At 35.1% G+C, this 15,847-nt stretch overlaps 1 protein-coding gene across 7 annotated transcripts in view; it reads left to right on the forward strand.

The window, feature by feature from the left end:
• Positions 1 to 15,847, forward strand: part of ZNF654 (zinc finger protein 654) — a 94,307-nt gene that overhangs the window by 51,858 nt on the left and 26,602 nt on the right. For 6 of the 7 annotated variants that reach the window (XM_027102756.1, XM_027102759.1, XM_027102764.1 and 3 more), the window contains exon 3: positions 7,289 to 7,370. In XM_027102756.1, coding sequence (XP_026958557.1) covers positions 7,289 to 7,370 — 82 coding nt within the window. Of the gene's footprint in view, positions 1 to 6,745; positions 6,765 to 7,288; positions 7,371 to 15,847 lie in introns of those variants that run through there. The other variant, XM_027102775.1, reaches the window with a different exon arrangement.

A 15,847-nucleotide genomic window follows, 5' to 3' on the forward strand; every position in this document is an offset into this window, starting at 1 on the left:
TCCTGTACCTGAGGATTGGTATCTTTCATCAGTTATGAAAAAATTCTTACCCAGTTTTTGTCTTAGCTTCATTCTCTCATTCTTTTTTTTTTTTCTGAAGTATGATTAGGGATGTTAGACTTGTACACTCCATTCCTCATGTCTTTAACTCTTGCTTGTATTTTCCATTTCTTTGTCTCTCTGTATTGCACTTTATTTTTTTACAGATCTTTCTGTTTACCAGTTCTTTCTTCAGCTGTGTCTAATCTGCAATTAAATATGTTCATTGGCTTTTAATTTCATTGATTTTACTTTTTATTTCTATAATTTTTTGACTGCTATTTTTTATTATTTTAATATTACTTTATTCCTTAATATTATCCTCATTTTATATTCTGGGTCTGGTTTAAATATATAAAATCTTCATGGACTTTCTGTTGCTTCTTGCTCATGGTGTTGTGTTTCCTTATATACTGTGGTTTTTATTGTCATCATCATTATTATTTACACTGTGAATTTGTATTTTCTTGGAATAAATTTATTTGCAAAAATTGAGGCCTGAATTTGAAGTGGATATTCAGAAAGGATCTACATTTGTTTCTGGCAGGGACCTGGAGATATTACTAGTCCAGGACCAATCTTAGCTAAATTCTTGGCTTGAGAATTTTTGGACCATGTACGCAATATGAATTCAGGTGACAACCTATATGAGAGGATTTTAAAACTAGATTTTTTTTTTTTTCTTTTCCAGGGTAGTTCAAAGTGCAACCAGACAGTTTTCCTTAACAGTCTTAGAAATGTGGTGAAGTTGGTGGGAGGAGCATATTGGCATAGCTGTTTGAAGTTTTAGTCAAGGCAAAAGCCAGCTGTTTTATCCAGGATTTTACTTGTTTTCTGATGGTGAATCGCTAAGGGTACTAGTCTGTCATACTTTAGAGAAAATAATGTTTTATACTGATACAGTTTATCAGTATATAGTTGAAAAAAAAAAACTATGAACCTCTTCTTTCCTCACTAAAGACGTTACTGAAGAAAGTATTTTGAAGATAAATGCATTGGAATGCTTGAGTATGACAAAGTAAATGCTCTTTGTTAATATTAAGTAGTGCTGGGACTTCCCTGGTGGTCCAGTGGTTAAGACTCCACACTTCTACTACAGCAGGTGCAGGTTCGTTCTCTGGTCAGGGAACTAAGGTCCCACATGCTGCACGGGCATGGCCAAAGGAAAAAAAAAAAAAAAAAAGATTAAGTACTGCTGAGTTGAAACATCTATATGATCAAAGATTTAGAGTTAGTAAGTGTAGAAGAAATTGTTAAAAATGAGTGTTTAAAGTGTGGGCAATAACATTTTATTCTATTCTTATTTAATTCATGTAGAACAGACCTAATTTTCTTTGGCTTAAATTAGTAAGTGGATTTCTTGTATTTGGATAGTTAAGCATCATAATTTAGTGGAATTTTCCTATGGCAGATAAATGCACAAATCCACATTCTTATATTTTATTGTGAAAATTACTTATCTGCTTCAGAGACCCAAAAAAGAAAAGTAATTCTGGTCATAATTACCAATCTATTTATGTGTGCCTTTGTATTTTAAGAAGTCTGGCACCTTATTACCACTTGTAATATATGTGAAGTCTGGTAAACACTTGTAATATAATTGTCTGAATTCCAAGCAACCCAAGGATAGAATATAGTTTGTTTCATAAATGGAGACTTTAGTGATATTCTAGTTATTTAAACTTACATAGCTAATAGGAATATACTGATTGATGAAAGTCAAATAAAAATGATGGTAAAAGGTATACTTTTTTAAATTCAAAGGGCATACCATCTATAAGATACTTGTCCCACTGCAAATAATTTATGTTTTTATATAAATCATTTTACCTAGGTATTTCTATTTTGAGTAATTATTTCAATTTAGGTGAATGAACTGTAGGTAACCCATAATTTGGACTAATATTAATTATAATTGGTTAATGTACAGACTATGACATATTAAGCATTATACTAAATATTTTATTACACAAACATTAAACACTATATGAAACATATTCAACATTAAAAACCAATATAACATTATACAATAATAAATTTTTGGAAAGAAACATTTTGATGAATTTAGTTAGATATCTTAAAAAATCTTCATAATTTAAGTGAGGAAAAATTGGTGTCTTACATATCAACAAAATTGACATATGCAGAGCTGAGAAGAACAAATCTGTGAAGACCTCAGGTTTCTTCTTAGATTGTTGAAGGAAACTTTGATGGCAATGTTAATAATAGAAGTAGTAGTACTATATTATTATTAGCATGCACCTATAGCACCTCCAGGGATTGTTTTAAGTGCTTTACAAGAGGTAGCTACAGTTATTGTTCCTGTTTTATAAATAAAGAAACCGAGGCACAGAGATATTAAGTGACTTGCCCAGGGTCACATATCAAGGAGATGGTGGTGCTGAGATTGAAACCCAGTGTGGCTGTAGACCATGGGTGAGTAAAGGGCCAGATAGCAAGTATTTTTAGGCTTAACTCATAAGGTCTCTGTGGCCACTACTCAGTTCTATTATCTAGTATGAAAGCAACCATAGTCAATATGTAAATATATGGGTGTGGTTCTGTTTGAATAATAATGTACTTATTGACAGTAATATTTAAATTTCATGTAATTTTTACCTGTTAGGAAATATTATTCTCTTGGGTTTTTTGTTTTGTTTTGTTTTGGGGGGGGGTGTTTGTTTTTGTCTTTTTTTTTTTTTTTTTTTTTTTTTTTTGTGGTACGCGGGCCTCTCACTGTTGTGGCCTCTCCCGTTGCGGAGCACAGGCTCCGGATGCGCGGGCTCAGCGGCCATGGCTCACGGGCCCAGCCGCTCTGCGGCATGTGGGATCTTCCCGGACCGGGGCATGAACCCGTGTCCCCTGCATCAGCAGGCGGACTCTCAACCACTGCGCCACCAGGAAAGCCCGTCTTTGTTTTTTAACAGTTTAAATATGGCTAACTATTCTTATCTCATGTATTATACAACAACAGGCCTTCCTGCTCTAGACTGCTATGTATATTTTGGAGTCCTACCTTGTTCTATTGTGGACTCATTTACTCTGCATCTTGTAGAGTTTGCCTCCTTGAGGGCTAGACAATTTGATCTCTAAACACTTAGTTGATCCTTTACACTAGGCAATAGGAAATTCAATAGGTCTGAGACAAGAAGTTTCTACTTCTACATATACTCTAGGTTTTTCCCTTAGTGATTTCACTACTATGTAAATATTTGTTGACTTTCCTGAATCTTACCCTCAGGCAGAGTTAGCTAGACCATATTGTTTTATCATTATTTACTCTACTTATTTTGCATATAGTTTTTCTCATTTTAATGTCATTATAATGGACTTGGGCCTTGTTATTGAGGTAGCTGATAGTGAGGCATATACAGATCTCCTGTAATGTTGGCTCCCCTTTCATGTTCACATAATACAGACATAATTCTGCATATTTAGATTATCTACAAGGTCATATTAATCTGCACATTCATCTCTAAATTTACTGCCATAGCATATTTTATTTCTACTAAAAACCTTTGTATCTCTTCCTCCTTCAATAGAATTAAGTGGTCTACCAGTCAGTACTATCTACTCAATGTAATGATGCAATTTCTACCCCATTCTACCTAGTACAAAGTTAACACCTCCTTGTTTCAACATGTTATAATAGTGATACATGCAAAGTACAGTACTATGATAGTACAGAAGAATCACCTATGTATTAGTCTGGAGAGAAGCAAGGGAGTTTTTAGGCTAAGTTCCTAGGTGGAATCGTATAAATAGGTCTTGAGGAAGCAACAGATCTAAACACCTTTAAGCACACAGGAGTTTTAGGCTATGTAGGAAAGTTTGCTGCAATTTGAGCATGGAATTTAGTAATATCTGTGTGTAAAAGTAGTTTTGGATCAGACATAAAGGTTCTTATGTCAAAATAAGGAATCTGAATTTCCTCCTCTTCATCAGTGATCTCAAATACCTAAATAAAATAGAATGGGAATATAAGTAATAAATAAGTCAAGTAGGCAGTGTGCTGGGGAAATGGGAGATGGATGGAGACTGACAAATTGGAAGAGAGGTCCATGCCCTGACTAAAGGCAGTAGCTGCTCAGCTTATTTTGCTATGGAGAGATGCAAGCCCTGTGTTACAGGGGTTCCTCTTTATCAAGAGCTCAGAGAAATCTACATTTAATCTGAAATACCACAGTTTTTAAATATTGGAAACTAAAATATTTTTAAAAAATATTTGATCTATATAAACAAATGTGTCAGCTGAAGGTCTTTGCTTTAGATGGTAAAATCTACACAGCAAGTGTTAAGTCTGTAAGTAGATCATTCTGTGTTTTAGGAAGATAACAATGGCAGCCATGTTGAACATGGATTTTAGGTAAGTGTGGAATAGCAAGACAGGAGATAGGGTCTATTAGAAGTTTAAAGATGAGATAGATGTGAATTAATGCTTTATTAATAGGGATGGAGAAGATTCCAGAAGTACGTTGATGGTGCTATTTTATACTTACTTATTGATGGTAAAATAAATACATAACGGTTGATAATGAAAAATAATTCTCCTTTTCATCCCTGACCCCTAGTTTCTTTTTCCCCTATGTAAAGGCAACTGTTTTTACCAGTTTGTTGCATATCCCTCTAGTAGTCTGGCAATATGCATTGGTGTACATGTGCCTTCTACTCTCTCCCTTCCTTTACACCAGTGATAATGTAATGAATAGATTTCTCCATCTTTGTTTAACAATATATGCTGGAATTTTCCCCTTATCTATTCATATAGATGTAAATATATTCTCAATAATATTCTCATTAATATTTGTATTATATTTCACTTCATGGGTATATTATAATTTAACCAGTCCCTTGTGGTAGACATTTAGTATGTTTCCATTGTTTTACTGCTACAAACCATCTGTGGATGCATATCCATATATATGTGTGTCTTTGAACTTATGTGTGTATTATTTGGAGGATTAAATTCTTATAAATGGAAATGGTAAGTCTAGTGGTATGTGTGCGTTTAAAATTTTGTTGACTATTACTATGTTGCCTTTAAAAGTAGTACCACTTACCATCCCTCCAACTAGATAGCAGAGCCTATTTCTGTACTTCAGAGCCATCATGGGATATATCAACATTTTTATTTTTGTAAATAAGATAGGAGAGATGACATTTCATCTTTATAATTTCACTTATTTAATTATAGAGAATCTTTTCATATTTGAAAAAAAATCCACTTGCGTTTCTTTTCTGTGGTCTTCTCTCCCAGTTTTCTACTAGGTTGTTAACTGGTTTTTTTAAAAACAAAAATTACTTATATAAGCTTTTTAATTAAGGAAATCAGCAAAGATTCTCAGTGTATTATTTTACTTTTGACTGCTTTTATGTGGTTTTGTTCTGTTGACATTTAAAAATTTTAAGTAGTCAAATTTATAAATATATCAGTTTATGGAGTATGGTTACTATACTGTATTTAGAAGGGTCTTTGTAATTATTGTGTAATACCTAGGTCTTTTATATAATTTTAAAATTCTCAGTTATATTCTACATTTGCATTTGTATTTTAAAAGTTGTCTTTATTAGTGATTTGCTTTGATTAAAGGCAAAAAGTAAAAAGACAAGAAATAATACATGTTGGCATGGATGCAGAGAAAAGGGAACCTTTGTACACTGTTAGTGGGAATGTAAATTGGTGCAGACAGTCTGGAGTTCCCTCAAAAAATTAAAATTGGAACTATCATATGATCCAGCAATTCCACTTCAGTATTTATCCAAAGAAAATGAAAACACTAACTCAAAAAGACATATGCACCCCATGTTTATTGCAGCATTATTTACAAGAGCTGAGATGTGGAAACAACCTAAGTGTGTCCATCAGTGGATTAGTGGATAAAGAAGATGTGGTATATATACACAAACATTATTTAGCCATTAAAAAAATGCAGTATTGCCATTTGTGACAGCGTGGATGAACCTTAAGGGCATTATGCTAAGTGAAATAAGTCAGATAAAGACAAATACTGTATGAGCTCACCTATATGTTGAATTTTAAGACAAAAAAACCCCAAGAACCCCCAAAATACCAAGCTCATAGATACAGAGAGCAGATTAGTGGTTGCCAGAGGTGGGGGGTGGGGAGTAGGCAGAATGCACGAAGCGAGACAAAAGGTACAGACTTCCAGTTATAAAATAAATAAATCATGGAGATGTATTAATAATACACAGCATGGTGACTATAGTTAATAATACTATGTTGCATATTTGAAAATTGCTAAGAGAAAAAATCTTAAAAGTTCTCATCACAAGAAAAAAATTGCAACTATGTATGGTGATGGATGTTAACTAGACTTACTGTGATCATTTCACAATATATACAAATGTTGAATCATTATGTTGTACAGCTGACACCAATATATTGTTGTGTGTCAATTATGCCTCAAAAAAAGGCGCCACAAGTGTTTAAAAAAATACGACTTCAGGTATTCCTAGTTGAGTCTTCTAGGTTAATAAAATTTAAAATTTTTCAGGGATTCATCATTGTGATACTTTAGGATTACTAAATAATTTTTAATAGTTTTCCTTGCTCATGATTAGGAAATAAGTTATATTTCTGCCTGTGTGAACTCATGAATTGTTAAAGGCACATAAAGTACTTAGTAACAGTATTTTCCAAATAATTTATTTAAAAAGGAGGAACCACAGAGTTTGGACAACTTATCATAAATGGGATAATCAAGGTAAGCCTAGGGTTTGAGGACCATGTGTCATGTATTAGGTATAAAATTGGTGATATTGCTATAATATAAATGTTGGCTGAGACTTTTCATTGTGCCTCTTATATTTTTGGGTCAATTTTACCACCCCTTGTATCTCTTTGAAAAACAATCAGATTTTGAGTTTTCTCTGGGGTCCATTGTATTGGGGTGAAGCTGGACTATGTGCCCATTTTGAATCATTGTTATATGTATAGCCACATTTTTGCCACCTAGTATACCATTGCATTTTTTCCCCCACTGTGAACACTGGTAGACATAAGTAATGTAATTGTTCATTCTATAGGTATAGAATTTCAGTGTATTTCTTTTTATTATAATTTTACTGAAAACATAACATGAATCCTAAATGATCAATATAATTTTTCAAAGCCAACTATTTTAAAACTAAATATGTGATATTATATAACTGGTATCTCTTGAGACTTTTAAATTGGGGCAAAAATTCAGAGAAGCAATGAAAGTTATCATTCACTTATTCTTTCCAGGAGTTTCTTTGAGTTGCTGCTGTTCTTTGGAAGAGATGAGTTTTATGAAGAGCCCTTAAAGGATATTCTTGGATCATTCCAGGTAAAACATTTTGTCTACATTTTGTCTACATTTAAAACAGGCCTTTATTCCCCACCTAAAAATAGTATATTGATTATAAGCTTTTATATTTACTAAGGTGGCAGTGCTTAAGATTCTGTTATGTTGGCAAAAAAGAAAGTTCTTAAAATTAATCTTTAGCTGTACTTCTAAGCAATTCATACAGAGGATTCTAATTCCACATTTGCTAGACTAGAGCCTGCTGCCACCACCCTTATAGATTCCCAAGCGCATCTTGGACATATACTTGCTTTTTATTGCTAAAGGCTTTTGTTCCAAAGCCCCATGTAGAACTCAGCCTGGAAAAAGGACTCTTTTTGCCTAGACTAGAAGCAGGCTGTTTGTCCCATGCCACTTTTTCCTTTGGTTGTCTCCTGATTTTGTCATTTGTTTTCTTAATAGCCTTCCCAAGATAGGAGACAGATTTTTTTTTTTTTTTTTGCACATGCTCTATGAGTGAAGAGTAAATCCAGAAGGGAATGACAAAAGATCTAAGACCTCACCTGTAGATAAAAGAACATTTGATGTTTTTACCATTTTGTTGGGAAGCAATACGTAGTACCGTGGCTCACTGATGGGTCCTTGGCAGTCTCATTGCCCTTTTTTGGGGTGGAATAAAGAAAGATGTACTTTGAGCTCCCCCTAGAGGTATAGTTGTTCAGACAACGTATTGCAATCTACCTTGAGGAAGGAAGTCATCAGAGTAACAGAAAGTCATGCAGTGCTTTCTCTCACCTAGAATTTTTATTTCATGTTTATTTAAAGAACTTTTAGACTGAATTAAAACAGATTTTTATGAGTGATCACTCTGGTACATACATAAAATAGGAAAACTATAAGCAAACTTAATTGGCTAAGGTATATCTAAAACTTCTTCACATTCAGAAGCTTACTCTAGAATTGCTTTTCCTTTCCAGTCATCAGTGTCTATTTTTCTACACCATTTTGTCTTCAGTGGCATCAAAAGTGTTGGTGATGCAGCATTTCCTAAAATAATTAATAAAAGAACTCAAAGTCACTGGTACTGGGCTTTTAAAAGCTTAAGCTGGCTTTATAATAAGTTCTGTTTAATCAACTTTTGACTCCTGCTTCAGGGGTAGTGTTAAATTAGATTAATTACCCTATACCCTTCCTATACCATCTGATATCCAAGAGTTAAGAGAGTGCTCTGCTAGTCTCCTGGATTTTATTCTGCGTCACCAATATACCCTTTTGCAAGTTTTCATATTGTCTCTGAATGTCCGTGCATGCAGAATGACAACTACATCATGACCATTACCAGGCTGACATGGATTCAAAGATAGCATTGAATGTAAAACATAATCTGATTTCAGAGTTATAAAAATATGAAAAAATGTATCTTAGAATCAGTGAAATTAGGTACATTATATTGAACTTCCTACTTTATCCATCCTTACATTCAGCAAGTGGTAAAAATACCTGTTCTCATGGAGCCTGCATTCTAATTAGAGTCTATATTCAAGTATTTAAAACTTCTTAATTTTCCATTCCATTTTTCCTTTGACACTTGTGTTCTTGGCAATCTATTCTTGAACTTTTACTTCAGCAAATATTTATTTAGTCCCCATTGTGTGCTAGGCGCTAAGCTCTGGAAAAACCAAAATAAGCAAAAACAGAAGAGCCCCTACTACTGTGCAGTTGAATTCTGGTGTAGAGACACAAAGACAAGAAGTCAAACCTTTGTAAAGTAAGAGTATTTTAGAAAGTGACAGATGACTTTAGTGGGAACTACTGAAGTGTTTTTAGAGTAGATGAGAGACAATACTTGACTTCTGTTTTAAATGTGTGAAATCATAGCATTTGTGAAGGGATATATCCTTTTTCTTTTTTTCTTGTGAACAGGGTTTCCATTCAGTTATCAAAATAATTAATCCCTCAAGGGAGAGTTCATGGTTTTGTATTGTTTTCTATCTCCTACTCAAATTTTAAAGCCCGCCCCTTCTCCTGTTTGTTTTTAATCTCTGCATTTCCACTACTTTTGTTGCTGTTCTTTCTTCCTACTCTGAATTTTCTTGGGCCTCTAACTCCTGCCTCCTTGGAGAGATTTTACCTTCTCTTCCCATCTTAGCTTTATCTGGAGAATAGTCTTCCATTTTCTAACTGAACTGCTGCTGCTGGTGCTTTGCTGCTGGTGCTTCCCAGACATGTGCCCTAAGCGACCCAGGAAAGGCCAACACGTAGTCCATCATGTATACTCTTCTAAAACCTCACATTTGCTAAGTTTTGTGAATTCTCCAGGCTTTTGACTGACCTTTGATAACCCAGTGACAATCTCAATGTCACCTTTTGAATTTTTTAATACTTTCTACTAGTGCAAGCCCTAGTTCCCAAGTGGTACATTTCTATCCATCTTTCATACAGCTTAAGATCATGCTCTTTCTCCTCTACAAGAAGTAGGACAAACACAGTGCTGCTAATACTTTAATGTACATAAAGATCACCTGGGTATCTTGTTAAAGTCCAAGTTATGACTCAGTAGTTCTGGGGTGAGGCCTGAGAGTCTGCATCTCTGACCTGCTCTGAGATGATGCTGATGGTGCCGTTCCCTGATCACGCTTTGGGTTAGCAAGGGTCTAACATTCTTTGCTGGGTTTGAGTTAATCGCTTATCTGTTCCCCCACCTACTCCCCTCCCATTTTCCAACTGTGAGTATCCCAGCTTGCCACTCTGTCATCTTGGGCAAGTTACATAATTTCTGTGTCAGTTTTATCATTTGTAAAATGGGGATAATGATCGTACTTGCTGTATATAGGTTCATCGGTTTGGCGTGGTTCTTAGAAAAATGATCAGGCTTAAGGCCTAAGGCAGGCCTGTAACCTGCCTGGTGAAATGTGTGAACTCTGAAGTCATACTGTTCGGATTTCTGTTTTTCACAGTGAGATCAAAACCTACCTCTTAAGCTTATTCTGTTCTCCATGAATTTCAGATTTCCTAAACCTTGAGTTGTTCAAGTAGAAATTATTAATTTTTCTTATCCACTGACTATATTTTTCCAATGCTTTATTCCAAGAGGAAACTTCATTCTTAGAGCCAGATGTTCCATATACAGATAGTCCCCAACTTAACGATGGTTCAACTTACAATTTTTCAACTCTACAATGGTGTGAAAGCATACCATTCAGTAGAAACTGTACTTCAAATTTTGATCTTTTCCCAGGCTAGTGATATGCCACATGATACTGTCTCATATGCTGGGCAGCTGCAGCAAGCAGCAGCTCCCCGTAGCTCCCAGTTAGCCATGCCATCACAAGAGTAAACAACCAATACACTTACAACCGTTCTGTACCCAGACAACCATTCTGTTTCGTTTTCAGTATAATCAATAAATTACATGAGATGTTCAACATTTTATTATAAAATAGGCTTTGTGGGAGATGACGTTGCCCAACTGTAATGTAAGTGTTCTGAGCATTTTTAAGGTAGGCGTGGCTAAGCTATGATGTTTGGGAGGTTAGGTGTATTAAATGCATCTTCGACTTATATTTTCAACTTACGGTGGTTTATTGGGACTTAACCCCATTGTAAGTTGAGCAAGATCTATGCTGGCTTCTAAGACCCTTGCTTACTTGGCACTTGGCTTCCAGTAACTTTTCTTTACCTCAACACAAGAAGATGACACATTTCTTATATGATGCCCCTACCTCATTATTATTTTTAATCTGTTCATTGGTGAGCTTTCCATAGGCTCGTGATTGAATTCATACACTCCAAAATCCATTAATTTAATTAAATATTTTAGATTCCTAATGAAATGACAAAAATAATATAAAATTTGGAAAAACTTCCTTGTAAATTCTGTTAACTAGGATGAGGACTTATTAACAGTCAATTAACTGAATGTGATTAAATAGGGAAATGAGAGAGAGCGATAAAAGAAAGACCCTCCAGTGCTATCCAGTAATACGCCACTCCCCCTACCAGCTTGTAACAATAGGGGCTGGAGGAAGTAGCAGGTGGTGGGGCATTTGGTATGTGACCAATCTCATTCTTGTTGGTGCTTCTTCAAAATGCACTAGGTGTGCAGCAGAACCAACAGAACAGGAATCGTGTTATACCTACATTAAGAATGGGATGTATGGCTCTGCATGAGAGCATTCCTTCCACTGAGAGAATGACTGTATGACCCAAACTAAATGCAGCCTGCCCCAATACCCAGAGGTCAGAAAGTTTTGTAAAGTTTTGTCTCCCACTGTAGCTTCTTCATAATTTACTGCCTCATGGGCCATTCATCTAACAAATCAAACTTATAAACTTTTACCTTCTCTGTTTGGGCTTGAAGGATTTGACAGAAACCTGTTTACCCATTAGTAAAAGAGCTCTCTGTTCTAAATACTCTAGGTAAAGATGAATAAAGAGACTAACACCAGTTACCATCAGTTACATGGTAAGATAAGACAGTTTTTAAAACAAGGATCAGTTATGTTCTTGCTGTGGTTGAGTCTATGGTATCTTCCATGAAACTGGAAGTGAAATTGTAAAGAAGGGACAACCTCAGGAATGTATGGAAGTAAAATATTGTATGGAGATGAAACTACTAAACTAAAAGTGTAGTGAAGGCGATCAACAGCAGATTAGCTCCAGGAAAATCCAAATCAGTGAAGGAAATAATTTTTAAAAATTAATTTTCAATTCATAATTACATACAGCTGTATCTTATTTCAGTTTTCAAGATAAAGAAAGATGCAGGACTCCTGTAGAACAAACAGGATTCTCACAAAGGAAAGAATAAAATCAGGTCTGCAGTGAACTTCTTCATTGTAACAAATGCCAGAATAAATAAATAATGTCTGGAGTTTTTAAAGGGAAAAATATTATTTAATAATACAGCTGCCAGGCCCTATAGTCTATGAGAGAAGGCAACAGAAATAAATAGTCCAAATACTTGGAAAACAAACCAGCTACATCTTTTATCAGGAAAACAAATAAAAGAAGTATGCCAGCTGATTTAGAAGTGATCAAAACAAAGAATTTACACAGAGTTGTTACAGAAAAAAAACAGGACCGACCTGAAGAAACAAGTAAAAATTAGCACACTATTGTTAATATCGTTATTATGAAAATCCTATTAATATCAGAAATGATTCCAAGAAAAGAAAATACAAGTTTTAAATAAAAGCACACACACAGTAATCAGGAACTAAAATCTCAGATTATGTTATTGATTGGATGGAGGTAAGGAAGATAGGGAGGAATCAAGTATATTCTTGGGCATCTAAGCTGAAGTAACCACGTAGGGTAGTGCTATTCACTAAGTGAGCAGTGATCCTAGCAGGAAGAGGAGGATATAGAAAGAAGATAAGTTCCATTCTAGATGTAAGAGTTTTAAATATCTTTGGAATATCCAAGTACTGATGACGCACAATAATGTTTAGTTTCATGGGTCTATATATGTATCTTCCTAATTTGTTTCTTTTTAATCCAAGAACATGTATAATTTTTATTAATCAAGAGAAAAATAGATGTTATAAAGATTTTTGTTCACTTGTTTAATTTAGGGGAAAAAAAACAGAGACCCTGGAGTAGTCAACAAAATGCCAACCAGTAATTAAAAGCGTTACTGCTAGAGCTCTACAAATGTTTTAATGAGCCTACCTTTATCTCAGAGAAAACTCTATCCCCATCCTTTGGGGTCAGTGTATAAATCACAAAGATCTTTTTTGTTTAGACTAGAAGTTGGCCTTCCTTAAGCTTTTTTTCCTGGGACTTCACCCTATTTTTAAATCTGCTTGATCTTCCTTGGGGGAGTAGAGGAAGGAGATGGGAGGAGGTGAGGTAGGGGACATAAACTTCCAAACAGGAAGAGGCCCAAGGCTATCTTACTGCAATAGCATCTTAAAAGGAGCAAAAAATAGGGGCTTCCCTGGTGGCGCAGTGGTTGAGAGTCTGCCTGCCAATGCAGGGGACACGGGTTCATGCCCCGGTCTGGGAAGATCCCACATGCTGTGGAGTGGCTGGGCCCGTGAGCCATGGCCGCTGAGCCTGCGCGTCCGGAGCCTGTGCTCCGCAACGGGAGAGGCCACAACAGTGAGAGGCCCGCGTACAGCAAAAAAAAAAAAAGAAAAAAAGGAGCAAAAAATAATCAGCAGTAAAACAACCAGCCACAATAGATCGTTATGCCCACCCTGTTGCACTGGGGCAAGTGTTGATCTCCCCTGAGAAGTTAGAGTATATATTCATCGTGGTCATAAGACCAGCACATCTCCCAGATTTTATTATTTGTAGCTAATAGGAATAAGTTTAGAACTATTAACATTCCACTGAAACCTTCTCAAAACTGGGATCATGTCCCCTCCTCCCTAGGCTACTTGGAAGAAATTTCCCAAATACTTAATTTGGCGGTTTTGAATACCAAAATTCCTCATCTTGGTATTCAAAACCACCTTTGTATTGCTGGTTAAAAGGTTTTTAAATATAACCATATCAGCTTAAGAACAAGACATAAGTGAGAAGCAGTTTCAAAATTGTGTTCCCATATTTTCTGCTTGAATAGAAGCTCTCCTGTCTCTGCACAACTCCATCTTGACTGCATATGACTTGCCCCACCTAAGTTTTTCCACTGTTACAAAGCACTAATCTATATTCTGTCTGTGGTTTGATAGTCTCTCCAACTACGACATAACTAGATTTGGTGGGCAAAGACTAACTTTCATCCCTTTGTTTCCAACACTTAGTAGTCTAAGTCCCCTAAGGGGGACTGGTATGTCTGCCAGTACAAAGGAAGGATAAATAAGTCCATAGACATTTCCATCTGATGCCTAGCCATTTCTTACTTAAAAAAAAAGTTCTATTTAGAGATGTATTATCCTTGCTGAACTCTTAAAAAATAAGAAACAATGAGGTGTATTGTCTGAAGCTGTTTACTTCATGGTCCATTGGTTACCACTGTGTACAATAAGATGGGGGAGACATCAATAAATGTATTCATGGGATGAAACCATCAAATGTTTACTTGTAGATTATACCTTGACGATGTGTAGGAAAAAAGAGAAACTAAAGTATGTTTAATTGTGAGAAAAGTATAAGAGAAAAGATTTCACTATCTATGAAAGAAACATGTTTGACAAGTGTGCCACATATTTAGCACTGGGAGTAAGAGGGATTGATGTTAAAATTAAAGTTTCAGATTCTGAAATCATTTTGTAAAGATTGTATTCCTTAGATAAATCTTGTGTTGAAATGGGTAAAAGCTTTGATATTTTTCCTCTGGCATTTATCTTGAAATTATTACTCATGGTTAATAATTCTTATATGTCACCGCCTCAGAAATGTTTTCACTTTCTCTGTGTTTTTTTTAATAATCTGTTTGAGTAGGAAACACTTTACTTTGGTTCAACTGTTGAAGTTCTACAGTCACTTTGAAGAGATAAAAGACCCAGAATTATTTCAAGCATAAAATATATAATAAATAAACTTGAGATAGTTAAGCTCAAGGGACCAAGAGCAAGCCTCCAAAAGATAGGGCTGTCAACATCAATAAGTTGCATATCTCAGGAAAGGCGGGTATACCTGGGCATATGGAAGAGCAGTCATCTCAAAAGAGATGAACATTGATAGTTATTCACACCATAGTATCCAACATAAATGAAGATCTTAATATCCTGAGTATCTTGCAATCTGTGTTGTCAGGAGCAGACATATACGTGCCTTTAAAGTCAGTGATAGGACTTAACTTTGAAATTAGTTCTAAAAGCATATCAGGATCACTGAGGCACTCATTATTCACTGAAAGCTGATTCTGCAGAGTGTCTTTAATACATAATAATTAGAATTATCAACATATTAGTGCTTGAAGTAGTTTATATTTTCCCAGATAAAATATTAGCTCATAGAAAATTTAGCTGTAAAGAACTGTAGAGGATATTAAGTCCAATCTAATTTTTTAATAAATGATGAAACCAAAGACCAGAGAGATTCATTAATTCATTCATTCAACAATGTTTACTGACGCTTAAGTAACTTGTTCAATTTGTAGCATAGCCCGTATTGTGACCTGTTCTCTTGACTGACTCCAGTACTCTTTCTGCTGAGTTATATTTTACATTTAGCTCTCTGTGTAGGAAACTGTGCTCAAATAAATCTTGCATATACTTTAATTCTGCTTCAGGGTCTATCTTAGAGGCTAGAACTGTAACAATAGCACTTCTCTGTTGGCCATAATATCTCATTACTTATTTAAAAATATTGATAGTAGGGCACGGTTGTGCTTTTATTAGCATGGCAACCACCAATTAATTTTGAAATTTGATTATACTCTCAGTTGATAGTTTTACTGTATTTATGATTGGCTTCCGCTTCAGAAAAAAACTGATTGCTAATTTAAGTAACATTTACATTGTTACCTAAAATTTTTTAAATATAATAATGCAATCAGGTTTATTACAGGAGACAGTTACTCATATTTAAATATTTGTTTTTTTCAAAAGCCCCAAAAGAGGTAT

This window comes from Aethalodelphis obliquidens, unplaced genomic scaffold, assembly GCF_003676395.1.
Source record: "Aethalodelphis obliquidens isolate GAN/ISIS:26980383/991018 unplaced genomic scaffold, ASM367639v1 scaffold1, whole genome shotgun sequence".
NCBI classification, from domain to species: domain Eukaryota; kingdom Metazoa; phylum Chordata; class Mammalia; order Artiodactyla; family Delphinidae; genus Aethalodelphis; species Aethalodelphis obliquidens.